The 25,894-nt window shown below is 36.7% G+C and overlaps 1 protein-coding gene and 1 long non-coding RNA gene across 10 annotated transcripts in view; one reads left to right on the top strand and one right to left on the bottom strand.

Annotated features, from left to right (window-relative positions):
- prrc2c (proline rich coiled-coil 2C) overlaps window positions 1–25,894 on the top strand; it is an 81,843-nt gene that overhangs the window by 4,568 nt on the left and 51,381 nt on the right. For all 9 annotated transcript variants that reach the window (XM_008117819.3, XM_008117817.3, XM_008117815.3 and 6 more), the window contains exons 2-12: window positions 6,982–7,131; window positions 10,036–10,213; window positions 11,982–12,091; window positions 13,423–13,560; window positions 17,428–17,666; window positions 19,321–19,400; window positions 19,659–19,792; window positions 19,872–19,959; window positions 21,506–21,617; window positions 23,323–23,391; window positions 24,589–25,168. In XM_008117819.3, the coding sequence (XP_008116026.2) occupies window positions 7,017–7,131; window positions 10,036–10,213; window positions 11,982–12,091; window positions 13,423–13,560; window positions 17,428–17,666; window positions 19,321–19,400; window positions 19,659–19,792; window positions 19,872–19,959; window positions 21,506–21,617; window positions 23,323–23,391; window positions 24,589–25,168 (1,843 nt within the window). In that variant the 5' untranslated portion in view covers window positions 6,982–7,016. The remainder of the gene's footprint in view (window positions 1–6,981; window positions 7,132–10,035; window positions 10,214–11,981; window positions 12,092–13,422; window positions 13,561–17,427; window positions 17,667–19,320; window positions 19,401–19,658; window positions 19,793–19,871; window positions 19,960–21,505; window positions 21,618–23,322; window positions 23,392–24,588; window positions 25,169–25,894) is intronic.
- LOC134298254 (uncharacterized) overlaps window positions 23,439–25,894 on the bottom strand; it is a 41,386-nt gene continuing 38,930 nt past the window's right edge. The window contains exon 2 of the long non-coding RNA XR_010005228.1: window positions 23,439–24,076. This is a non-coding gene — a long non-coding RNA (uncharacterized LOC134298254). The remainder of the gene's footprint in view (window positions 24,077–25,894) is intronic.

The following is a 25,894-nucleotide window of genomic DNA, read 5'->3' as shown; positions in this document are numbered from 1 at the left end:
TTGGAATCATCATCTGAGAATCGCAGTACACATTTCGGGTCCTTCCACATAGCCCTATATCCCAGAATATCAAGGCAGAAAATCCCACAATATCTGCTTTCAACTGGGTTATCTGAGTCCACATTGCTATATATTTCAGTTCAAAGCAGAAAATGTGAGATTTTTTTTATTCAGCTGTGTGGAAGGAGCCTCATTTGTGTAATACTAAACCATTATCAGAAAGAATTCAGTATCTTTGATAAATGGATGATAATTGAGTGAACAATTACTCATAGCAGAGAGCTGTCATTTGCATCTAGCGGCTGCTTCATCATTTTCTCAACATAGAGGATTTTGTAACTGTTTTGTGGATTACTTTTTGATATATGCTAATGTATACTTAAGTAAAATATTTTTATAATATATATTCCTGGAATCCTGTGTGTATAACTGAAAGAAATTGGGCTTTTATGTTTCAGTTTTTATGTTCTGCAGTCCTTGGGTACAATTCAATGAAAGGTAGCTGTGCTTTATATTTTTAAATTATGGTTTGGGGCTTTGGAGCTCATATTTTTGTGGTCTGCACTTTTTAATGCCTAGTGCATACTCCTTGGGTTGCTTTCTCAACTTAGCTAACCTTTAAGCAGCTTTGCTTTATTTTGCAGGGGAAACCACCTATTGATGGTAGCATCTTTTAACTATCTTGCTTACAATGCTCACTCACTGCACTTTACCCAGTTCGTTTTAGCTTTTTTACTTGGGTGTCACATCCATGTTTTTATGATGTTTATTATTTTTATTTGAAAATGTTCATTTTATTTGTCATGTTTTGTATTTTCCGATGATGTTTTATTTTGTTTTACTTTGCTTTGTTTGTTTATCCGGGCATGGCCCCATGTAAGCCACCCCGAGTCCCCTAGGGGAGATGGAAGCAGGGTATAAAAATAAAGTATTATTATTATTATTATTATTATTATTATTATTATTATTATTATTATTTCTTAAAGATAGTAGATGTTGTTGAATAGAGTTAACTATAACCCCCAATATGTCCCTGTTTCTGAGAAAGCGGTAGACAAAATTATGCATGCATACCTGCTACTGGTGAATTTACCTTCTGACTTTCTATTTAGCTAAAACTTGGCAGTTGACCCTACTATGGAGGAACAAATAAGCAAATGAATAAACAAAGATTTTTCTTTGTGTTTCATTTTCACTTCTTTAAAAAGTGCAAGGTAGAGATGTAAAATGGGGGGAAATTATTGTTTTTTGGGAGGGTAGTGGAAAGTTTTTGGAAATTGATTAAAATAGATCATTTATAGCACCATTTACAGATGAAAGGTCAATTGATTGTTTTGGAAACATATTATATATGCAGTATTTATACCGTGTACGTATTTATATGTATATGTATACACACATAGGTTATATATATTCATGCAGAAGTCTAGCAATTTTGGTTACAAATATAAAAGGAACAATTTCTGGATGGAGTAATAAAAAAGAGAGCTATACAAATAACTGATTGCCTCTGCTCTCTCTGCCATGGTTCTACTTCTCATTTTTTAAAATCCCTGGGTGGGAAAATAGAAGTGGTGATCACCAGGGGCAGCCAACCCATGAGGTGGTGCTGGTGCTTTCCTCTCTGCTGAAAGATTCTTGACTGGATCATAAAATAAAAATTCATAATTTTGGCCCTCGATTTATACATGAGGTTGACTTATACACAGGCCTTTGTTTTGGCGTAACATTATCAAACTTGATACTGTATACTGAAAGATTTTATGTGTAGAAAATAATTTTAAATTGAGAACCTGAGCAGAAAAAGACTTATGTAAAAACACATTTATGTGAGGCATTAGGCAAGCAACTTTTCCTACCTGTCTAGAATAGCATGTCTTCACAAATGAGATTGTATCCCCTTTTGAGCATAATTGTTGTTGGGATCTTGCTTCTCCCTGAATGGGAACTCAGCAGGGTTGTTGGCAAATATGCATTTGGCTGGCTATGAATTAAAACCAAAGCTATTGAATGCTTATATTTACCTAGTCACCTGGGATAAGTAGTAGAAACCAAGAAAATTGTGCCCACATATTCTATCTCCTCTCCCAGGTAGGAAAAGAGAGATCTGAATTTTCTTAGCTAGAAATTACAGTGGGGCTGCTAGACACTTTCCATTTCCTTTGCAAGAAGAACCAAATCTATCTGCAGCCACCACATCTAGCAATGTATTAAGGTTATCTGGTTTCTAATTCTTTTCACTGATTTCTGAATTAACTGGACGATTAGTATAGATCACTATCTCTAATCCATTGGACATTTCTTAGAATTAAAAGTTTTAATTTATGAAGATGGTGCTGATTCCCCCATGGATGGGGAAAAAGTAAGTACTTTTGATTTCTGTACTGAAGTCACATATACTAATGTACAAACAATGCAAATTATTTCCTTCCTGCTTCCTAAGCTTTGGCCAGAAGAATGACTCAGCTGTTACTGACAAAAGCATTCTGAAAATCTTATGTTAGTTTTGCAGGCTGTATACATATCTGAATACTTTCTAAGAATCAGAAGTAATGGAACAGAAATACCATTTTTCTCATTTTATGTACTCTAAAAATGGGGTGTGCCTTACATTTTCTGTTTTTTTTTGTGGTGAATTACATTTGCTGTTTTTTGTTTTAAAAAACCGTCTTACTTCTAAGAGAGGAGGAGGAAGAGGAAGGGACCCAACCCCATATGGGTCAGTTTTTTAAAACAGTCTTATCCCTGAAAAGAAGAGGAAAGGCCCACAGCCACAAATTGCTTTGGTTGCGGGGGGGGGGGGGGGTCCCCTCTGGGAGAGGAAGAAGAGTCTGACTAAACGTTGCTTCCTGCTACTTCTGCCTCCCCAGTGGACTCAGACTTAGTTAAAAAGTCTAAAGCAGACAGGTTTCTTCACACTCAGAAGTCATCTTGTCTGTATAAGTCTTTTTTAGTAAGTCTATGTGTCTGTTGGGCACATAGAAAATTCTTAAAGGTATTTTGTATGTTTAAATTATTTAAATGAAAATATTTTAAGAATTGTTCGAAATTTTTTTCTAAAATTGAAGCATCAAAAAGAGGGATGCAGCTGAGATATGGTGAAATACGGCACTTTGTTGAGGGGGTAATGTGTATTATGCAAAACATCACTTTTTAGAAAGCATCAAATAAAACAGAAGATTTGCTAGTGCAGGCGTAGACTTACAATGCATAACATGAAGGGAAATTAATACATGGTACCTTGGTTTTCTCTACCCCCCGGCGCATTTCTAGAAATAAGTGTTTTCTGTATGTGAATGACACCTTTGGCAGTGATCACGTTCTGAATGCTTAATTCTTTTTTTAGTTTTACTGGAGGGCTTATGATTTCCTCAGTAACTTTTATTTGGCTACATAAAACTTGGAAAAACTAAGAAATGCTCACTGACCCACAAACCTGATTAAGGATGGGTTTAAAGTGTGGAGGAGGAAAACAGCATTCTTCAGGGCATGAGTTCATCAAGTGCTTGAGAGAAGAGCTCAACTGTTACAGAGAGAACTGGACATGTGGTACAAGAACCAGCTGTGGGCTCGAACATAGTAACATAATAATAATAATAATAATAATAATAATAATAATAATAATAAAACTTTATTTATACCCCGCCACCATCTCCCCAACGGGGACTCGGGGCGGCTTACATGGGGCCATGCCCAGGACAATACAATATAACAAAATATAAAAACAACATATCATAATACAATTAAACAATACAATAGATAATAACACAGTACAACACAAAGTCAAGAAAGCAATATAACAAGGGCATATAACCTATTTTAGAGAAAACAGAAAAAGAGGGGGAGTAGCATTGTATGTTAAGGATGCTAACATGTATGAAGAGATCCATAATCTAAATCCTAGAAACGACGTTGAGAGCACATGGGTAAAAATAATAAGAGAAACACTGTTGATGTCTTTTTGTGAGTCTACTAAAGACCCCCTAAGCCAGGCTGAGGAAGGATGGTGCTTTCCTGGAACAGATTATCAGATATTAGGAAAGAAAGGAGTGTAACAACAATAGGAGACTTTAACTATCCTGATAGTTGTTGAAAGGGAAACTCTGCCAAGAATGTGGGGGCAAATAAATTCCTTCCTTGCCTTGCATACAATTTAATTGCCCAGAAGGTGGGAGTGTCAACAAAAGGATCCGCTATATGAGATCTGATCCTGACTGACAGGGATGACATGGTTAACGGAATGAAAATGGCAGGATCCTTAGGTGGAAATGTTAATGTCCTCTTGGAATTCGTTTTACACTGGAAAGGAGAGCCAGTTATAGTCTGACACGGATTCTAGACTTTGAGAATATGGATTTCATTAAACATAGGGGAACACTGGGCGTTCTCCTGTGATCTGGCATATTAAGAGGAAAGGGAGTTCATGATGGATGGGAGTTTCCGAAAACTGAGATATTGAAGGATTGAGGAAGAAATGAGGAAGAAATTTGACATACAGTAGAGTCTCGCTTATCCAACATAAACGGGCCGGCAGAACGTTGGATAAGTGAATATGTTGGATAATAAGGAGAGATTAAGGAAAACCCTATTAAACATCAAATTAGGTTATGATTTTACAAATTAAGCACCAAAACACCATGTTATACAACAAATTTGACAGAAAAAGTAGTTCAATACACAGTAATGCTTTAGCACCAAAATATCATGATGTATTGAAAACATTGACTACAAAAATGCGTTGGATAATCCAGAACGTTGGATAAGCGAGTGTTGGATAAGTGAAACTCTACTGTATCTAAAGAAACCAGAAGGGATAACTAAAGAACTTTCAACTGAGCTGAGATTTTAAAAGCACATGTACAAGAAAGGCAGAATTAAAATAACTGAAGAAACATTGTTTAAAATTAGGCCACTGAAAATTTAACAATTTTAGTACGCCCACCAAGATGGATTAGTATTGTGCACTTTTATTTTGTTATTAAATTAATGGAAAAACATAGTTTTAGAACTGGAACATTTTTGTAAAAAGCAAAGCAGAATAATTCTGCTGAAAAACAGTTAAGAAGTTGTTCTCAATATTTACATTCCAGTATGTTAATATCCTTCTGGATCTAGACACTGCTCTTGTTGAAGCAGTTTAGAAATTCGGTGCACATACCCTTAATAATCTGACACAAAATACTGATGGAGTTTGGGTGAAGACTGTTAGAGGATGATGGGAGTTGTAATGCAGACCCATCCAGAGAGTCATGTAAGCAACTTGACTAGTTAGAAGGAGAGCTGGGGTTGATTCAAGTTGAAACCTGGCCAAATCTGGGATTGATAGGAATTACAACTACCCAGAACTGGGGCTGATGTGACTTGCAGCCCAACCAGATCTTCGGGGATGACACACTATGATAAGAGTTGACGTCCTGCCACATCTGGAAAAAGACATGAATCCCACCCACGATGGATCGAGGCCACACTTGGTACACATACCCTTCATGAACAAATTTAAAATATTGACAGGGTTGGGGAGGCTAATAGAGGATGATGGGAGTTGGAGTCCTACTACATCCGGAGAGCCACATGATTCTCACCCATTATGGATCTGAAACATACCCTTCATGACTCAACTTAAATTCTGGTAGTTTATTTGGGGGCGAGGAGGCGGGTTAAGAGTGAATGATAGGAGTTGGAGTGCAGTCACATCCAAAGAGTCAAATGATTCCCACCCACAGTGAATCATAACTAATATTCATAAACCTACCCTTTATTATCCCACCAAAATAATCATGTCAGGGTTTGAAGTACAAAAATTCCACTTGTTTTTGTTTTTTACCTTATTAAAAACATCTAAATTATTGACCAAAGAGTCCCATGCTTCAGTTCTCAGAGCCAACAACAAAAGGGTGGTAGAGCACTACTTTTTAGATAAAATCAGCAGGGTGTGGTCAGTACCTGAGGAACAGAAAGTCTTGCTCTATGTTTCAGTGTGGTTAATAATTGTGCTTCTTTAATTATGTAAGATTGACTGCAGAATTCCTTTATATTAAAAATAAAACACAAACAATAGGACATGTTGCTCCAAAAAGCAAAGAAAGTAAAATTACTGTGAGTATGTAAGACGATTTGACAATAAGCAGGCAAGACCTAGCGGCAACTACAAGAGGCCAAGAGAGGGCTGCCATGGAAATCTTTATCATCAGGGTGTGTGCAGTACCTGAGTAACAAAAAGTACTGTTTTGTGTTTTGGCGAGGTGACTGAATGCAACAGCAGGTGTTTGTTGTTGGCCCCAGAGACTAATTACAAAAGCCAGGGGGAAGGAGTTATGTAGAACTAATGACTGGTAGTTCTGCCTCCAGGCAAGTCCATGACTTAGCAGAAGCCCCTCTCCCCATTTGATCAGGGAAAGCACATATAAGAAAGAAATACAGATAAGAATCAAGGTTGACCCCAAAGCACAATTCACCTTCTGCTCTCACCTCACTCCTGTACCAGCCCTAGTTCCTCATCAGTTTCCTCTAACCTTTGTACTGCTTTCAGCTTCTGTTTACCAGACCATTTTTTGTTGCATTGAAGCACTTTAAAGCAGTGTCTTGCAACTGCGCATCCTTGCTTACTTCTCAGTGTCTGCATTTCTTATGGAGAATCCAGAGGTTTTCATGAGGAAGCAGATGTAGGAATTGCTGTTGGCCTTTCTTTTACATTGAAGCAGTTGCTAGATTATTTTTTCCTCTGGTGGTAGTAAACTTCTATGGGTGTTTTAGCAAGCACTGTGTAGCCAAGCCAAGATTTGCATTATTAATTATAATTTATCAGAGGAGGCATGTAACTACAACCCGCCTTTGTTGAATAGTACAGATGCTCTTTCCTGCAGATGCTCCTGTTCTCATATTATTGGTGTATTCTCTAAAGGGTTTTCCACAGGTACTGTAGTTTTTGTTTTTTGCTAATTTCTTTAAAAACTAACTAGTTTCTTTTTCCTTTCCTTTTAGAAGTGAGAAGGCAATTTTGGATTCAATGAACTGAAATGTCGGAAAAGTCAGGGCAGAGCACAAAGGCAAAGGACGGAAAAACAAAATATGCAACACTTAGTCTATTTAACACTTATAAAGGGAAAACTCTGGAAACACAGAAAGCTGCAGGTATGTACTATTCTGAACCTCAGTTGGGTTTTAAAATATCCATATGCTAACAAATTGTTTGAATGAAGTATTTTTAAACTTTTTTTTACTAGACACCATTATGTTGTATGTGGGGATAAAAATTGTTACTAATTTTGTTTTATTAGCTAATTATGTTTCCTATTATGTGCATAGACATGCATTTTCAAAGGACCATTTTCTTTGTGTAGACCCTCATTAATTAAAATTTTCTTGAAAGGCTTTCTTGAGTTGGGGATGCTGGGAAGAGTAATCTTAAACTCATAGAGCTGGAAGAGACCACAAGAACCAACCAGTCCAACACTGTGCCATGAAAGAACTCACAAAGCACCCCATACAGATGGCCATCCAATATTGTGCCAACATTATATCAGGAATAATTTAAATCTCTGATGACTTTAGATATATTCAATAACCATCAGGGAAGACCAATTGAACACTCAGTTTTAGCCACTTTTGATTATTTTTGCATAGCAAATAATTGACTAGTTTTGAATATAAACTGCATATAAGACATTTTCCCATTATATCTTGTTGAGGCCGAAGCCTGGTTAATCATCATCTAAATCTTTATTGTTATAGCACTATACTTATTAATCTGAAAAGGGGGGAAGAATTAAATTTTCTAATTAAATATTGGTCTATTTATTTGGAATAAGGTCTATGCTTTCAGTACTATGTTCTAATTATGAGACTCATTCCGCCAGATTTCAGTAATACATTAAATTGAATGCATCTTTATTTGATCCATGTCTTTTTTGTTACTGCACTAAATGTCTACAGAAGAATTAGATTGCTTAAATTTCTTAGAAAATCAAGGAGCGCAGAAAACAGGCGGAGGTGCTGCGTAGTTCTGCTTTTTTCTGTCCCATTAAACATTTCGCCATTACCTGTATGCCAGCACTCCTACCAATTCCTTCTTCCTTTTGCTACAGACATACCATAAAATATATCCCTTTTATTGTTATAATCCCCCTATCAAGTGTAAGCTCATGTTGTGCTTAGACTTTGCTAACTTTATTCCTACACATGCTAGCTATTTGTTTGAATTCTTTATTGGTGATTTCTTTGCTTTTCCATTTCTTATACATGTTCGTTTTAAATTTTAGCTCAGTCGAAAGTTCCTTAGACACTCATTCCAGTTTCTTTAGACATCTCCTATTTTTCCTCCTCATTGTGCCTCCAACATCTCACTTTTCAGAAATTCCCATCTACCATGAATATTAATTCTGACCATGGGATCACACTCAGTTTTTCCCTAAGTTTACTGAAGCTTCCTTAAAGTCTAGGATGCATGTCTGACTATGCTTAACTGCCCCTTTCTATTGCATAACAAACTGTTGTAGAACATGGTCACTTTAATCTAAGAAACCCACCACTTCCATTTCATCAACTAGATCGTCACTTAAAAATACTTGATCCCCTTGTTGCTTCTTCCACCTTCTGAAGCATGAAATTGAATGCAAGGCAAGTGAGAAATTTGTTGGTCCTGATATTCTTGGCAGAGAATGTCTTCCAACAAATATCTTTCCTTTCTGAATGTGTGGTCATTTGTTGTAGGAAGGCATCATCCAAGTCATCAGTTTGATTGGAGGTCTGTAGTAGAACCCCACAATGACATCCCTGTCATTTCTTCCCCCCTTAATTTTTACCCAGATGTTCTTAACCTGACTTCCAGGAGATGTGTCATGGATCTTCTCACGGGTGTAAATATTTTTATCATACAGTATTGATCCCCCTTTCCCCTTTAGCCTATTTCTCAGAAATAGGTTATACCCCTCTATTACTACATTTTAATGATAAGACTTGTTCCACCAGTTTTCAGTGATGCCGATTGTAACATATGTTTTGGATTAAGACTTCAGGTTTTTATTATTTCTCGTGTTCTGTGCATTAGTTTAGAGATACCAAAGACCATGTGCTGTTCCCCATAGATGCTTATTTCAGTTCTTTTCCCTTTTCACTGTTGAGTTCTTGTGTTGTTTGTTCTATAATAACTAGGGTATTCTGTCTTAAACTCCTGCCTTCAAGAATACTGTTTCACTCCCTCAGATAACTCACGCTAAAGCCCTAAGGTTTGCGAGACTCTTAGCAGATATGTTCCTACCAACATTTTTGAGTTGCCAGAAGCCCAGCTTTATTAAACCTCAGACTTTGGTCCAGGAATCGGACTTGTTCACGGTGATACCATTTACAAATCTATTTATTCACTTCTATTAACCTTCTCTCCCTTCCTGGGCTGCATCCTTGAACTGGAACTGGGCATCAAGATACTTCATCTTCCTACCTATAGCCTTGTAATCTTGTGTGATCTTTTAAAGCCTAAACCTTGTGGCAACAATGCTAGTTCCTACATGGACCAAAAGGAAAGGGGTATTCGTCTTTGGCCTTGATAAGTACTGTCAGCCTCTCCGTTACATGATGGACTTTTGCTTCAGTGAAACAGCACACCTCTCAAGTCATCCTGTCAGACCTGCAAAGCACTGCTTCCTCTCAATAGGGAGTCCCTTACTACCACCATAGTAGACATGACAGATCTTTCTACTGTCAAAAACAGCAAATAGTTAGAAAGTTCCTCCAAATATTCAGGTGGAATTCTTTTTTTTTGCGGTTTGAATTCATTTGTTTGTGCTATTAGAGCAATCAAACTATGTCAGCTCTTTAAATGTCTCTATTCACTTGTCATACTAAGAAACAGATGTTGCCTTCCTATGCGTCACTTACAGACAAGTTGAGTGATGCCAACTTAAAGCTTTACAGTAGCAGTGGAATAGAAAGCATCTTAATCCCAAAGGACAAAGATCGCTTTTTAAAAAAATAAAGTTTTTCTTTGGCATTAAAGTAAATGCAAACTAACAGTTGAAAATATCTTTTCTTGGTGTTTAGTTACAGCTCGCCATGGGCTACAGAGTCTTGGGAAAGTTGCCATTTCAAGGAGGATGCCACCTCCTGCCAACCTTCCAAGTCTTAAAGCAGAGAACAAAGGCAATGATCCTAACATAAACATTGTGCCTAAGGATGGCACAGGATGGGCTTCTAAACCAGAGCAGCAAGAAGAAGAAAAGTAAGTGAAGTAGAATGGTACTAAAAGTGGTAATGTTAGTACAGTTATGCTGTAGAACCACATCTTCATCTGATATGCAGTACCTCGATTCTGAGAGCTGATTACATTAACTGTGTTGTGGTAACATCTTGTTTGGACTGTTGCAGTGTACTGTGCATGGGCTTGACTTTCAAAATTGGCCCAATATTGAAGATTGCACAGAAGGGCTGCCAGGCTGTTAACTGGGCTTGTCTTTTTATTAGCTGTTTTGACCTCCAGTCTCTTTCTGGACTTACTTCAAAATAATATTTTTGATATTTAAAATCTGTAGTGGTTTTCATATGCACTTAATCCAAATGCACCAACAAAATCAAAACAAAACTTGCATTTAAGGAGTCATAGTGTATATTCTGACCCATTTGTGATTTCTGTGTGTTGAAAATTAGCAGTAGAATTAGAATTGTGTTTAGAGGTAGAGGTTTTTCAGTGTTGATAAAGACTTTTGGTAAAAGACTTTTGATAGAAAAATCTTGCATTTCCTAAACCACTAGGGGCTTTAAAGTAATCCACAAATGGGACCAATCTGTTGGCAACTACAGTGTGTCACTTCTGCCTATTGGAATTATAATTTGCTAAAAACTGTCATGGTTCTTTCTTTTTTTTTTACGTAATACATTACAAGAGATTAAAAAGTGCCCTTCCAAAAGTACTAATTTGTTGGGAATATTTTTCTCAGATGTTTATGTCCTAAAAAGCGTAAAAAAGTTGTACAAAGTAAGTGGTTGAAATTTGGACACAATATACAACTCCTAAGGTGTGAAGTCATAGAATGTCTGTATTGTAGGTACAGCTTTGTGTCAAATATGAGATGAGAACTAAAAGACTGACATGTTATGTGGAGGTTATGACTTCTCTGCTTCGGAAATCTAGTGTGACTATATTGATATGACAAGCTATCTATAACAGAGTAGTAGTAGGATTGTGTTTTGGGACTAAATCATTTTATTATTTCTTCTTTATAGATGGCTTTAGCATGACACTGTATTCTTAAAAGTATACTTTGTAATTTCCTTATTCATTTTAACTACTATCACAGTTCCTGTTGACATAGTGAATAGATAACATTGCAAATAAATTGGGGTTTTGACTCATTTTAGTAAATACTTTTGAAAAATTGATTACACTGGTCTTCATGAGACTAGGCCTAATAATAATTTTCATCCCCTTTGCATCAGATACAAAAAATGGAAGAACCTTCAGGCTTAAGTCTGTTCTTAACAGGACATTAAGATTTAGAAAAGTACCACATAAAATAAAATCCATTAGTATCAATTCACCTGTTTCGCCTCATTGTCACCTTTAATGAAGATTATAGGTGAACAAAATTGTACCCTAATTATGAGTGGAAGAATTTGTCCTTTTCCTGCCCAACTAAATTACACAAATCATAACACTCGATCTCTCACAGTTCTTTCTTTCTACTCTGCATGAAAGCAGTTAGTTAGTAGAAGTTAATTGGCTAATGATTCTACTGTAAAAATGTATTGGCACATCAGCTGCCTTCTTTTCATTAAAAGAAAGCATATTAATGAAAATATATTACTGTAATAACTTCCAGTTAGGAAAGTGAGTACAGCTGACAAGTTTTAAAATACCCTTTCAGCACTGCAGATGCTTTCATTAATGACCTGAGAAATATTATGACTATATAAGTAGCATGGGCTTTTTAAAACCCTCTGTTTACAGTATTGTTGTTAGGTATATTTCTTTGAATTTCTCTTGCTTTCAGACCACCAGAAGTGCCACAAACTGAGCCAAAGCCTGCAGTTCCTGCTCCTCCAGAAGCTCCTCCTGTTGCCAAGTCATGGGCCAATACCAAGCAAGGTGGGCAAGGTGATGGTAAGTGGATGAGTCCTGTGTGGGACACGTGATATCACCTATTTCCTTTTGAGGCAACATTAATTGATGAAACCCTTCCAAGTTTGTAACAGTTGTGTTTTGATAAGTACTTTTAGAATGACATGCTTTGTTGGAACACGTGTATAGTTTAAGTATATTTGTAACAATATCATTGTGTTAAGCATGGTTATAGCATGGTGGGGATGGGTATAGAGTGAATCAGGGCTACAGAGGGCCTGTTTTGTTCCGTTATAGATTTATTTATACAACATATAGTGCCTCCATTTTTCAAGATACATTTCAGCCTGTATCACAGTTTGTAATAGGCACGTTGCAAGTGAACCATTTGAATTGGATGTTGAATTGATTTAAGTATTTTAAAAATTGTAGGGCAATTTTCTTATAAACATATGCTCCTCTGAATTCAGCTTGTGTTTCATGAGTATTTTAATAGTTTCTAATTTATGTTGTTAATTCCTTTGTCACATTGGCTATTATTCTGTTTAATTATATTATCCCTTCAACTTCCTTGCTTCTCTTCTTTACTTGGCCCTAACAGAGCTGAAGCATTTTTCCCTTCAAATATGTAACATTTGAGCAAAATGGCAGCACCCCTTTTTAATAAGTGCTTATTGCATAAACATCTGCAGAGAGACTCTGATGGTTTTGAACAAGGTTTGATAGGCTTTTACAGAAAGCCACTATTAAACATGGCTGCTGTCATTCTGATGTGGTATTCCAAGTTAATTAGTATTGTTGTTGTATGTCTTCAAGTCATTCCAGAGTTAGGGTGACCTTAAGTCTAAAATGTATGTTAGGGGCTGGGAAAATGACCTTGGAGGGCAGCATCTGGCTCATGAGCCTTAGTTTGGGGAACCCCTGTTGTAGACACTAAGATTAGAGCTTGAAAAATAGTGGTATGATCAGCCATCCTAGCTGCCAGTGTGGGCTATCATTTAGAAGAAAGAAAAGGAAAAAAAATCCTCAGTTTACCTTCTGGATTCATTTCTTAAAGCAGGCTCCTCTATTCACACAAACCTCTGATGGTATGAGAACTAGCAGTTCTAAACTACTGCCACTGGAATGTTGGATTTTTTTCTTGTGTCAGAAAGATCTTAAATTTTACAATACTAGTCAGTTTGGCCTCACCAGGAAAACAACTGGTCTAGTAATCCTTCCTGAAGCCACCAAATCCATTATAGGAAAGGTGGATTTTATTTAAAAAGAGGTCATATCTTTTTAAAGAGTATGCGTTTTACTCATAGATTTAGTTTATCGGAGATACAAATGCAGTTACTTGGTTTTGTTTTTTTTTTACACAACTGCCTCAGGTCCTGGAGTTCAGATAAACAGCTATTTTCAGCAAGAGTTTCCTAGTCTACAGGCAGCTGGAGACCAAGAAAAAACAAATAAAGATAAGGATGCAGCTGAAGAGCCTTATGGTCCTGGACCCAGTTTACGACCACAAAGTAAGTATTTATAAAATACTAGCTGTGCCCGGCCACGCGTTGCTGTGGCGAAGTATGGTGGTATGGGAAATAAAGTATTGAGGAATTGGTGGTAGTTAAGGTCAAGGGTAAAGGTTTTCCCCAGACATTAAGTCCAGTCGTTTCTTACTCTGAAGGTTGGTGCTCACCTCCATTTCTAAGAGCCGGCGTTGTCCGTAGACTCCTCCAAGGTCATGTGGGATGACTACATGGAGCGGCGTTACCTTCCCGCCGGAGCAGTACCTATTGATGCACTCACATTTGCATGTTTTCGAACTTCTGGGTTGGCAGAAGCTGGAGCTAACGGTGGGGGCTCTCTCCGCTCCCCCAATTCAAACCTGTGGCCTTTCAGTCCAGAAGTTCAGCAGCTCAGCGCTTTAACACGCTGCGCCATCAGGGGATATTATTTCCTAAAGGTTGTGAATATACAATATTTCTGATTGGTTTTTTTTGTTTGTTGGAGGCAAGTATGAATGCTGCAATTAGGAAAAATGATTAGGATGTAATGGCCTTGCAGCTTTAAAGCCTGGCTGTTTCCTCCCTGAGTGAATTTTTTGTTGGGAGGTGTTAGCTGGCCCTGATTGTTTCCTGTTTGGAATTCCCTTGTTTTCAGAGTGGTGGTGTTTGCGATATTTTATGTGCTTCTACTGTCTGTGGCCCTGAGAAAACAGAGGATTTTCCAGACTTTGATGATGGGAATACTTTGTTGGGAGGTGTTAGCTGGCCCTGATTGTTTCCTGTCTGGAATACCCTTGTTTTCAGAGTGATGTTGTTTGCGATATTTTATGTGCTTCTACTGTCTGTGGCCCTGAGAAAACAGGATTTGCCAGACTTTGATGATGGGAATACTTTGTTGGGAGGTGTTAGCTGGCCCTGATTGTTTCCTGTGTGGAATTCCCCTGTTTATTTACTGTCCTGGTTTTAGAGATTATATTGTTCTGCATTATTCTATCCCAGTAATTATTTCATATTAAAGAAGAATCTCACTTATCCAACATGCGCTTATACAATGTTCTGGATTATCCAACGCAGTCTGCCTTTTCATAATCAATGTTTTTGTAGTCAGTGTTTTAAATTCATTGTGATATTTTAGTGGTAAATTTGCAAATACAGTACAGTAGAGTCTCACTTATCCAACATAAACGGGCCGGCAGAACATTGGATAAGCGAATATGTTGGATAATGAGGAATTAAGGATAACCCTATTAAACATCAAATTAAGTTATGATTTTACAAATTAAGCACCAAAACATCATGTTAGACAACAAATTTGTCAGAAAAAGTAGTTCAGTACACAGTAATGCTATATAGTTACTGTATTTATGAATTTAGCACCAAAATATCACAATATATTGAAAGCATTGACTACAAAAATGCGTTGGATAATCCAGAACGTTGGATAAGCGAGTGTTGGATAAGTGAGACTCTACTGTAAATACTACATAGCATTACTGCGCATGGAACTACTTTTTCTGTCAAATTTGTTGTATAATATGATGTTTTGGTGCTTAATTTGTATAACGATTACCTAATTTGATATTTAATTGGCTTTTCCTGAATCCCTTCTTATTATCCAACATATTCACTTATCCTGCCGGCCTGTTTACGCTGGATAAGTGAGACTCTACTGTATATTTCTAATCTTATATTATCTGCTCAGAACTGGATTATCTGAGGCTCCTTCTTCACAGCTGTATAAAATGCACACTGAAGTGGATTATATGGTAGTGCGGAGTCAAGATAATCCAGTGCAAAGCCGATAATATAAGATTATAAATGGGTTATATAGCTGTGTAGAAGGGCCTTGAGTCTACACTGCCGTATAATCCAGTGCAAATTAGATAATCTGTGGAAGAAGCCTAAGTGAGGCCTAAATCTGCCTGTCCCCTAACTGAAACCTGGCTGTCCCTTGGTTGCTAGGCAACCAAGTGGGCAGAGATTAGCCCTCTAAACTGGCAGCAATTGGATAAAAAAAATTATTGCTCTCCCTCTAATTAGGACTTTATTTTTCTTTTCTTTTTGTTGTATCAACCTTGAGGCGTGGATGATGGGTTGTGTTGTCAAATTTTGAGGTTGGGGGGCCTGTACTTTTGTTGTTTTGTGAATTGCCGTGATGCCATCACTCTTTTATATATATAGAAGACTGGAATGTCTTTTGAGATACCATGTTTTTTTTTGTTGTCTTCATTTGCTTTTTGCTTCATATTAAAAATGATTTATCTCCAAAAAAGTCTGATCTAGATTTGACCTCTGCGGTTACAAGACTCTTGTCTGGTGGTGAAATTCAAAGAACTAGAATCAGAGAAGTAGTAATCCAAGAGCAGTCTTGTAGAAAAGCAAGAGTTCTGATTTCCAGTTTGGTAGCAACAAAAATAATAATCACATAGCCTGGTGACTCCTCTAGAGACTAGGGGTTACTCCACACCTGGGGTAGCAGTAGTGGATTTTTATTTGTTCCCAAAATTCTTTTAATAGTCACTGTATGTTTTTTGCATTGGCTTATGCTAGGATTCTAGTGAGAACAAAACACAGATCAGTATATTGGATGTCTGTCAACTCCTGAATAACTTACATACTTGGCAAGCCATAATTAGTACTCATTCTTTCAGTGCATGATCTCTATTTCTGACTTACTGATCTTGGTTGGTTAAGTTGGTTATTTTAATTATCTTAATTATCATCTGATATCTTCATTTCACAGTTGCTGTCAGTAAACTGATCTTTTTTTTTTTAATTTGCTGAATTTCTCAGCTGCAAAGGACTAAATTTGGACAGGTTAAACAGTGATTCTGTTTTATCATACTGGGCTCTTCTGAATTATTAATATTGTAATAGCTCATGAAGTTTATGAGCATTACTTAATATCCTTGACAGGGGACTATCTGGTTACTTTCCTCCCTATTTGGCATGAAAGAGTTATTTAAGGTCACATTGTGACCTCCTATCCTCAAGAATGTCAGAGTTCCTTTGATCTTGATTTGACTTCTCTGTCCAGTTTATCAGGACTTCTCCCCATTTTTTTCTTGGCCTTCACCCTGTGCACAACTTCTGCTTTCTATTTCTTCAAAGCTATTTCTATATTTCTTTAGGCAAACCATTTCTTAATTTCATTAGGAGATGAATTTGTTTGCTTCTCAACTATTTGCATGCAGGTATTATTTACGGTCTTTTTTGAGGGAAATTCTTGTTAGTTTCCTTTTTTTACAATATCGATATGGAAGAAAATAAGCATTTCACAATAACGTAATCCTATCAACCAGTGATGTTGAGCCAGATTGGAAAGTTACATAGGAGTACATGTTAACAGATACTGAGTTTGTAATACGTTTGAATATAGATTTTAGTGTCCCTTAGCTGCTCTAACATAAATTCTCTTGGCCTTGAAGTTGGGTCCAGCACTGGCTGAGCTCACATGAATTCAAAACAGCAGTAAGAAGAAAAGAGCTAAATTCCAGAGTGCACATGCCACCACTGTGGCAGGAGATCCATGCTGCAGGAGGGAGGAAACCAAACACAAGAACTCTACACAATCTGTAATATTTAATCCCATCCTTGAGTGTGATCTCATAACTAAAACAGTGTAGCTGACCTGCAGGAGAGATGCTGATCTGCTTTATGAGTGATCATCTAGCCTTTCTTAATCTTTTTACCCTGGAGGAACCTGTAAAGTAATGTTCAGGTCTCAGGGAACCTCTGCATTAATATTATACCTCCAAAACTCATTTTTTTTAAACCACAGTCTCTCACAGAACCTCTAACAGCATCTCATGGAACTCTGGGGCATCCCAGTTGATACCCCTATAGAGCATAGCACTATTTCAAATATTATTTATCCTTTTTCCAATGCAGATGTTGCTAGTTGGAGAGAAGGTGGAGGCAAGAATTTGAACTCTCCAAACGCTCCACCTGATGAAGAAGCAAAACCTCTTACTCAAGAAGATGGCAGTGTGGTTGCACCAATTGAGCAGAACGATGGTCTTAAGATACCAGAAAAGAGGGAAACAAGGGTAATACAGCCTCCTCAGCCAAAGTTGAATGGACAACAGCCTGGGCTCATATCTCAGTACAGAGCAATCATACCTCCCTATGTAAGTTATCCGTATCAGTATCATTTAGAGTTCATTTTTTAGAAAAAATGTATGGGAAACAGAAATGTAGAGGAAGATTTCATAGTCATGTCAATTTTTTACTTTTGTCACCTTTGTGAGTTTTCTTTTTATTCTTGTGCAATACTTTCTGGAGTGGTGTCCTTTGCAAGAAAATGCTCCAAGGGACAGGATCATTACATATAAAATGTAGCTCCTGTAAGATCCTGTCTCTATAAAGTGTGTTCTAGACTTTAAGATGTATATGTTCTTTCCCTGTGAGGTTTTATTCTCCATAGTTGGGAAGTTTTCAGATCCCTAGACAGTAACTATTTTTTTTCCAGTAACAATTTGGGGGTTTTCAATAATTTATTATAGTTAACTCACATAATAGAAAACAAAAGGTTTATGATGGGTTGTATATGGAAATTAATCTCAAGAAAAAGAGGTGCTGTAATCGGATTCAGGTATAATCTGATGTTGGAATAAAACAGAAGGAATGAAATGGACCAAGTCTTGATTTCTTGATAGCATTTAATAAGGACAGAAACGTTTATTTTTTCTTAAAGTCACTGGGCTATGGGCAAGATAGCACAAAAGTGAGAACATCTAAAATAGTTTATATTGTCATTTTATATTAGGTCTCACCAAAGGTGAGATATAATATATCTTGAATTCTAGAGTAGAGCCATGAATACTATGCTTTTATTATATATATTATAAAAGGTGGATCTTTGGCATAAGAATTACTATAGCAGGGAACTCAATGGAAATTTGTAGTTTATCTTTAAGAGTAAAATGTTGTCTCTTAATCCTTTGGATGACTGGAAAGGTAATCTATAACATGTGGATGCTAGAGGTTCAAGGCAGTCTAAAATTCTATTAGAAACATTGCCATATCTGTACAGGTGTGATCATTTGCCAGGGTACCATTATTATGATGTTTATTATAATGTTTATTTATACTCCACTTTTTCTCTCCACAAGGAGAAGCAAAGATCTCATCTAATTCAAATATATCTTCAGTTAATTTTCCCGTTCAATCTATTCAGAAGTCCCAGTACGTTATTTAAAATAGTAGAAATTGCTAATGTGATCCCAACAAATGTTCAGACAAATCTAACTACTTTTATAACATGAAAGCAGTGGTGAGAAACTGTCAGGGTTTGGGGGGCTGTGTTGACCTCCTCAAGTGGAATTGGTTTGCATCTCTACTCCCAGATATAGGATGTGGGAAATAATGTATTTCTCTGGAAGCTTGACTTTGGTGTTGCATCATGTTGGGCCAAAACATGACAGAACTGCACACTTCCCCCAGTGATTTGAGGCATTGGGGGGGGGGGGGTAATTAAAAGAAAGATGTGAAGTCTGGAGGCCACTCTTTCCTTATCTTGGGCTAAACATAGATTTTACTCAAGTTTTTACCTCTGAGTGCTGAAATGTTATTCTATTTGAAAAGTTAAATCTATATACATCTCTGATTGACGCCCCATCCTTGGCCCAGTTGATGAAACTATTTAAAGGTTCCAACTGTTCGTTAATATTTATATCCTAACCTTCAACTTTCATAAATAAGAATTTTAGCTTCCCACATGATTTGTCTATGTATATTTGTTACTTGCATGGATTTTTTACACATCTGCCTTCTTTTCCTTAGATGTTTAATCAGTACCCTAAACTAGCATATCCTCAAATGCCTGGCCCTAGCAGGTTCCCTACTCCATCTGAGCCCAGCAGGTAAGAAATTAAATTGTTTTACTTTGATTGTTTAGAAGTTGACTTTGGTTTCTGTGATAATAGAATTACTGGTGCATAGTGCCTATATGAATTGTTCACGTAGCTAAATTACAAATTTGTATTACCTGTTCTTAATTTGCATGATTAGGAAATGTCATATTTATAGCTGAATTTATATTTTCGTATGCTCATTCAGCAGGGCTGAGAAAATGGCATATGTGTAAACTTGAATATGATTCATTTTATTCGTTTTTCTAGAGGATTAAGGGGAAGAGGACCCTCTTCACGGAGTTCAGAGGCTGTAGAACGTCCGTCCATCTTAAGTGCCAATGAACTAAAAGAACTTGACAAGTTTGATAATTTGGATGCTGAAGCTGATGAGGGCTGGGCTGGTAAGCTTGCTCATCCCTTGAACTGGCTGCACATGGGGAAGGTCTTTGCCATGCTAACTTTCTATTCTTCTTCCTCCAGGAGCACAAAGTGAGGTAGATTACAGTGAACAGTTGAATTTCAGTGATGATGATGAACAAGGAAGTAATCAGAAAGAACATCATAACAGGTTGATATACTGAATATATTTATGTTTGGGAAACCTACAAATTGTCCATTAAATTTTGTGCTGTATCCACCCTGTGCATGTCAGAGAACAAGAATGATACAGTGACTAGGTTAAATACAGGATTTGTATGCAAGAAATAAAGTACCTGCTGATTAATCTAATCTGATTAACCAGTCTTGAATTTATAGTAGACCAGGCATGGGAAAACCTTGGTCCTCTAGGTGTTTTGAACTTCAACCCCCACAATTTGGAATTGTGGGGGGTGAAGTCCAAAACACCTGGAGGGCTGAAGTTTGCCCATGCCTGTAGTAGACTCTCAGGTATTTAGCACCTATGGGGATTGGTAGCCATTTTATCTCTCTCATCCATGTTATATCTTTCCATGTATATTAAATCCTTCTCCCTATAGTGGAGTTTAACTGTCTTAAATCTATCTCAGTTTTTTTCTAATATAGTTAACCAACGCCCATAGGGATTGATAGATGCCACATATAAATGTTGTTTCTGGTTGTTTGAGAGTTACTATTAAAATAGCCCTAACTAATACTATCCTCTTTCTATACCAAACCATAAAATCTGTATTGACTTGATATTAATAATGAAATACAGTAGAGTCTCACTTATCCAACACCCGCTTATCCAACGTTCTGGATTATCCAACGCATTTTTGTAATCAATGTTTTCAATACATCGGGATATTTTGGTGCTAAATTCGTAAATACAGTAATTACTACATAGCATTACTGTGTATTGAACTACTTTTTCTGTCAAATTTGTTGTTAAACATGATGTTTTGGTGCTTAATTTGTAAAATCGTAACCTAATTTGATGTGTAATAGGCTTTTCCTTAATCCCTCCTTATTATCCAACATATTCGCTTATCCAACGTTCTGCCGGCCCATTTATGTTGGATAAGTGAGACTCTACTGTATAGTAATTAATATCAAATAAAACAAACTTAATTTAACACAGTTTTACTATATTATCAAAACAGCTCTGTGAATGCAGTATGTAAGTTTAGTTAAATGGCAGTAAATAAATACTTCAACTTTATAAACTTCACTAACATTTAAAGTTTAACATAATTGAACATCATTTAAGTTTAAACTTACATTTCTACTAACATTTATTTTCTTTTGATTTTTTTTGCCAGTTGCTTGCGCAAGTTCTGTTTGCTTGAGTTCTGGTTAACTGAGAGTCTACTTTATATTGCTGCTTCTAAATCAGTGGTTCTCAATCTTTAGGTCCCCAGATGTTTTGGCCTTCAACTCCTAGAAATCCTAACAGCTAAACTGATTTGTATTTCTGGGAGTTGTAGGCCAAAACACCTTGGGACCCACAGGTTGAGAACCACTGTTCTAGATCAAACATACTTGCTAGCATTTTTCTTGCCCATTTTGTAATTTTTGCTGTTTATGTCCCAACTTATAAACATAGAATGGATAGCTAGTGAAAAGAATTACATTTTTACGAAATAATAAATGTTTAAAATGTTCAAGTATCTAAAAGAGAAACCTTTTATATTTTCATGAATGTCTTTATCCAGTAATGAACCTACAAAAGATTTGGAGGAGAAAAATGGAGAACATAAATCATCACTCACTTTGCAATCAATTGGCACAAAAGGCCCCTGTAATCAAAGTTGTCCATCTGACCAGGTATATTTTCTGTTACCAGTTTCTACACATGCAATATGCCTATAAATTGTCAGTTACCTTTTCTGTTGTTTTTTAAGACAAATATGCAAACAAGTTAGTGCTTTCTAGAGTCTTGCTGAAACATGGCAGTTTACACAGTATTGCAACTTAAATTGCTGTTGTTTTGTGATTTCAAAATGTTTCTGACTTACAGTGAGATTAAGGTGATCCTATCATGTGTTTACTGGGGCTCAGAATATGTGATTTGCCCAAGATCATCCAGCGGGGTTTCATGACTGAACTGGAAATCAAACCCTGTTCTCCAGAGTTGTTCAATGCTCAAAACACACCACGCTGGCTTAAATCTACTATTCCCTTAAAATGAGCAAAGCTGATGTGCTTTCACTCACATACTATAGCAATCCTTGCCTGTTTAGCTATTTCCCACTTTGACTTGCATATGTTGTCTAGCTTGTTTCCCTTAGTGTATATCCAGGGCTGCAGTTACTGAGCTTTAAAATGCGACAGTTTTCAGCAAGATTGGGAAGTTTCCCCATAGAACACATGTAGTAATACTGTTTTGTGTTCAAATGAAATTGATCTCAAGAGTAAGATACACTGGTACATGCACAACCTAATTGCAGTGACTATGTGGTAGCTTTTCTCTTAGAACACTTATTTCTGATGCTTGGTCTTTTCAGATATAACGAAACCTATTCTGATTTATGTGATTTGGGAGAGCTCTTTTTCGTAGCAAATAATCATCACCACATCTTTCCTGATTGAACTGCACCTTTATATTTTACATGACATGAAATCTTATATTTTCTTATACAGTAGAGTCTCACTTATCCAAGCTAAACGGGCCGGCAGAAGCTTGGATAAGCGAATATGTTGGATAATAAGGAGGGATTAAGGAAAAGCCTATTAAACATCAAATTAGGTTATGATTTTACAAATAAAGCGCCAAACCATCATGTTATACAACAAATTTGACAGAAAAAGTAGTTCAGTATGCAGTAATGTTATGTTGTAATTACTGTATTTACGGATTTAGCACCAAAATATCACGATATATTGAAAACATTGACTACAAAAATGGCTTGGATAATCCAGAAGCTTGGATAAGCGAGGCTTAGATAAGTGAGACTCTACTGTACTAATTTCTGATTATGTTCATTTTTGTTATCTGTTTCATCATTGTTGAAAGATAATGCGATGGTATCACATTAGACTTCTCAAGCACACATCTGCCTTTCCCTATTGCATGGTTTGCCCCTGCAGAATTCTGGGAAATGTAGTTTAGAGAAACTGTCTAGATTCCAAAGACTCCACCCTAAACTACAATTCCCAAAATCGTGCAGGAGCAAAGGGAAACAAGAACCTGCGCTTTAGAACTCTAATGTGATATTGTCATTAGCCATTACTGGTACTATATAAAGAGTATATGTATGAACAATTTTACCAGAGTGACCAAAGATATTTCTCATTACTAAGGCCTTAAATCCATGCATCTCAAGTACTTCTGGTTGAAAAGTGGGTAATATTTTTATATAATTGCTGAGATTTGGGAGGCATTTTCTTTACTTTTATTTCTTCATTGTTCTCTTAAACCTTTCTGATTCCATGCAGAAATTTAGCTTCACTGTTTAAAAATGATTAAATCAACTTCATTCAGTTTCTTGTGATTGAAAAAAGATTTATAGGGATTTTTTTCTTAATTCAGCAGGGGCAGGTATCATCTTCGATGCTTGAGCGGGGCACTACTGGGCTTCATTCAAAATCTGTCCTTCAGGTATGAAACAAAGATATGGTCAGCTGAAATTACCACTCAGTCAGATATCAATATTTACATTCTTTTCTTTATTTTCTAGTAAAATACAGACTGTGCTCAGCAATAATGGCATGTTAGGCATGTGATGTATGTTGTATGATACACATTACTAATTCATTATGGTTTTTTCATTCATTTGCTGGTTCGTTGTCTTTCTTTTTCTTTCTTGCAGTAGCTCGGTGGTAAACATAAGTTAGAATCCCCAAAAAACCCCAAATGTGTAAAAAGTTCTTTGGCATGTTAATGTTTTTTCTCTTTCGTTTACAATTCATAACAACACAGAAAAAGTAGCTCTGCAGATCCTTGTTCTGTAGTGGTATCTGACACTGGGGAGAGAGTGAACTCTGGGTGGGAGTTAAAAGTTCTTAGTACCTGAATAGAATACTTGTGTGCAGTTAACTGAACAAAGGAGCCGCGAGGGCACAATGGAATAAACCCTTGTGAACCGCTGACCTGAAGGTTGGGTTGCTGACCTGAAGGTTGCCAGTTTGAATCCACGAGATGGGGTGAGCTTCCATCTGTCAGCTCTAGCTTGCAGTGATATGAGAGAATCCTCCCATTAACATATCTAGGCATCTTCCGTGTCTCTGTAGATGGCCAGTTCTCTCACCCCAGAAGAGATTTGTAGTATGTTCTCGAGTTACTTCTGAAACAATAAAAAAATTACCTGAACATTGTCAGTAAATTACTCTCAACTTAAAATGAGATATTAGAACCTCCTGCATTCTCCATACCTTAAAGCCTACAATCCATTCATTCTTTAAAGTGTGTTTTAAGTCCCAAAAGTTAATGTACATGTTTGGAAATAGAAATAGATTTTGTAAAAACTATTTCCCCCTTTTCTTCAACATTTCAGTTGTGTTCCAGTTTATTAAGTGATTAAAAAGACCCTTTTTGAAAGAAGATGTTCACAGGATGCCTTAGCCCTACATTTCTTCATGATAAAGTTTTTTATTTTAAATCTAAGCCTGTTTTGGGCATTTCTGAGTGAAAGTAGGGACTCCTGGTAATATTATTGTGCCTGACCTGAGAGTGAGAAGCTTTCTGAGAGTTCACATATTTGAGTTATTTTCTATTGCTTTCTGCAAGTAGAAGCAGAAAGCAGTTTAGTCACATGAGTTTTTTTTCTGCTTTTCTTTATTTCATAAAATGTTATAGCCTCCAGTTCCAGATCGATTGACAGGGTCAGGAAGACAAGGTCCCTTTCCACCTAGATCAGCAGCAGATGAAGATGAAATTTGGAAGCAGAGGCGAAGACAGCAAGCAGAAATATCTTCAGCAGTAGAACGAGCTCGAAAAAGGCGAGAAGAAGAGGAACGAAGAATGGAAGAGCAAAGAAAAGCAGCATGTGCGGAGAAGCTAAAAAAATTAAATGAAAAATTTGGATGTGTAGCAAAACCACCTCGGGAAGATCCATTTAAGGAAAAAGAAAAGGTCAAGGAGAAGGAAATTGAAGATGAGAGGAGGAAAGCAAATGAAAAGGAGATAGGCGAAGTGGTACCAATTGAGAGAAAGGAAGAAGAAAGCCAAAAGAAGGAAAAAGAACCTGAGAGGGAGCCGGAAAAGGAAAAAGAACCTGAGAGGGAGACTGAGATGGAGAAAGAAAGTGAAAGGGAAGAAAAAGAAATATCTGAAGAGAAACCTATACCTGAACTATCTGAGCCTCAAGAACCAGTCACCCTGCCTCTGAAAGTAGAGAAACCAGAAGAAAATGAAACCAACACTGATGAGGGGAGAGGTATGTAATCATTATTTTGTTTAAAATGTATTGAATAGCTGTGGCCCTCCAGAAACTAGAGTGCAACACTATGTAACTACATTTAAAAAAAAAGTTCTTGGTTTGAAAGTGTTATTTCCTTTTTAATTGTGTGGTACTTGCTTTGTTCTACTTCAGAAACTTTGTTTTTGTGGCTGTCACAAACTATGTTGAATTGGTGGAGACTCTATGAGATATTCATTGAAAATCTAGAGCACAATGTGCTGCATGATGTCCTGCAAAAACAAAACATTTTTGAACTTTAATAGACACTTCCCATATTTTTACAATAGAACCAATTAGAAAATGACATTTATAATCCAGGAACAAAAATCATGTTACATAGTGTAATCAGAGTTGTGGTCTCACGGCATCTGGAGGGCTCACAGTGACCCACAGGCCACCATTTAAAGTAAGCAGCATAGTAGCTTATAGCAGATATTTAAAAATATAGAAATGCCATAATACTCTTAGACATTCAAAAAGTAATTTTTGTGATTGCTTGAGGTTATATTAGAAACATATTTAAATCATCTGACAAAATATTTGAGATTTATCTCAGAACTCCTCTAATAATATTGAGAAGGTTAGAAGAATTCATTGAGTCTATTACTTAGCTCGTACTTGATTAGACCTATTGAGTCAACATATAGATATGTGGTTTCCAACCTTTTTTTGAGCAAGGACCATTTAACCGGGGACCATTTT

This window comes from Anolis carolinensis, chromosome 4 (assembly GCF_035594765.1).
Source record: "Anolis carolinensis isolate JA03-04 chromosome 4, rAnoCar3.1.pri, whole genome shotgun sequence".
Taxonomy (NCBI): Eukaryota; Metazoa; Chordata; class Lepidosauria; order Squamata; family Dactyloidae; genus Anolis; species Anolis carolinensis.
The sequence above is the reverse complement of the archived record's forward strand: the minus strand, read 5'-3'. Positions and strand labels throughout refer to the sequence as shown.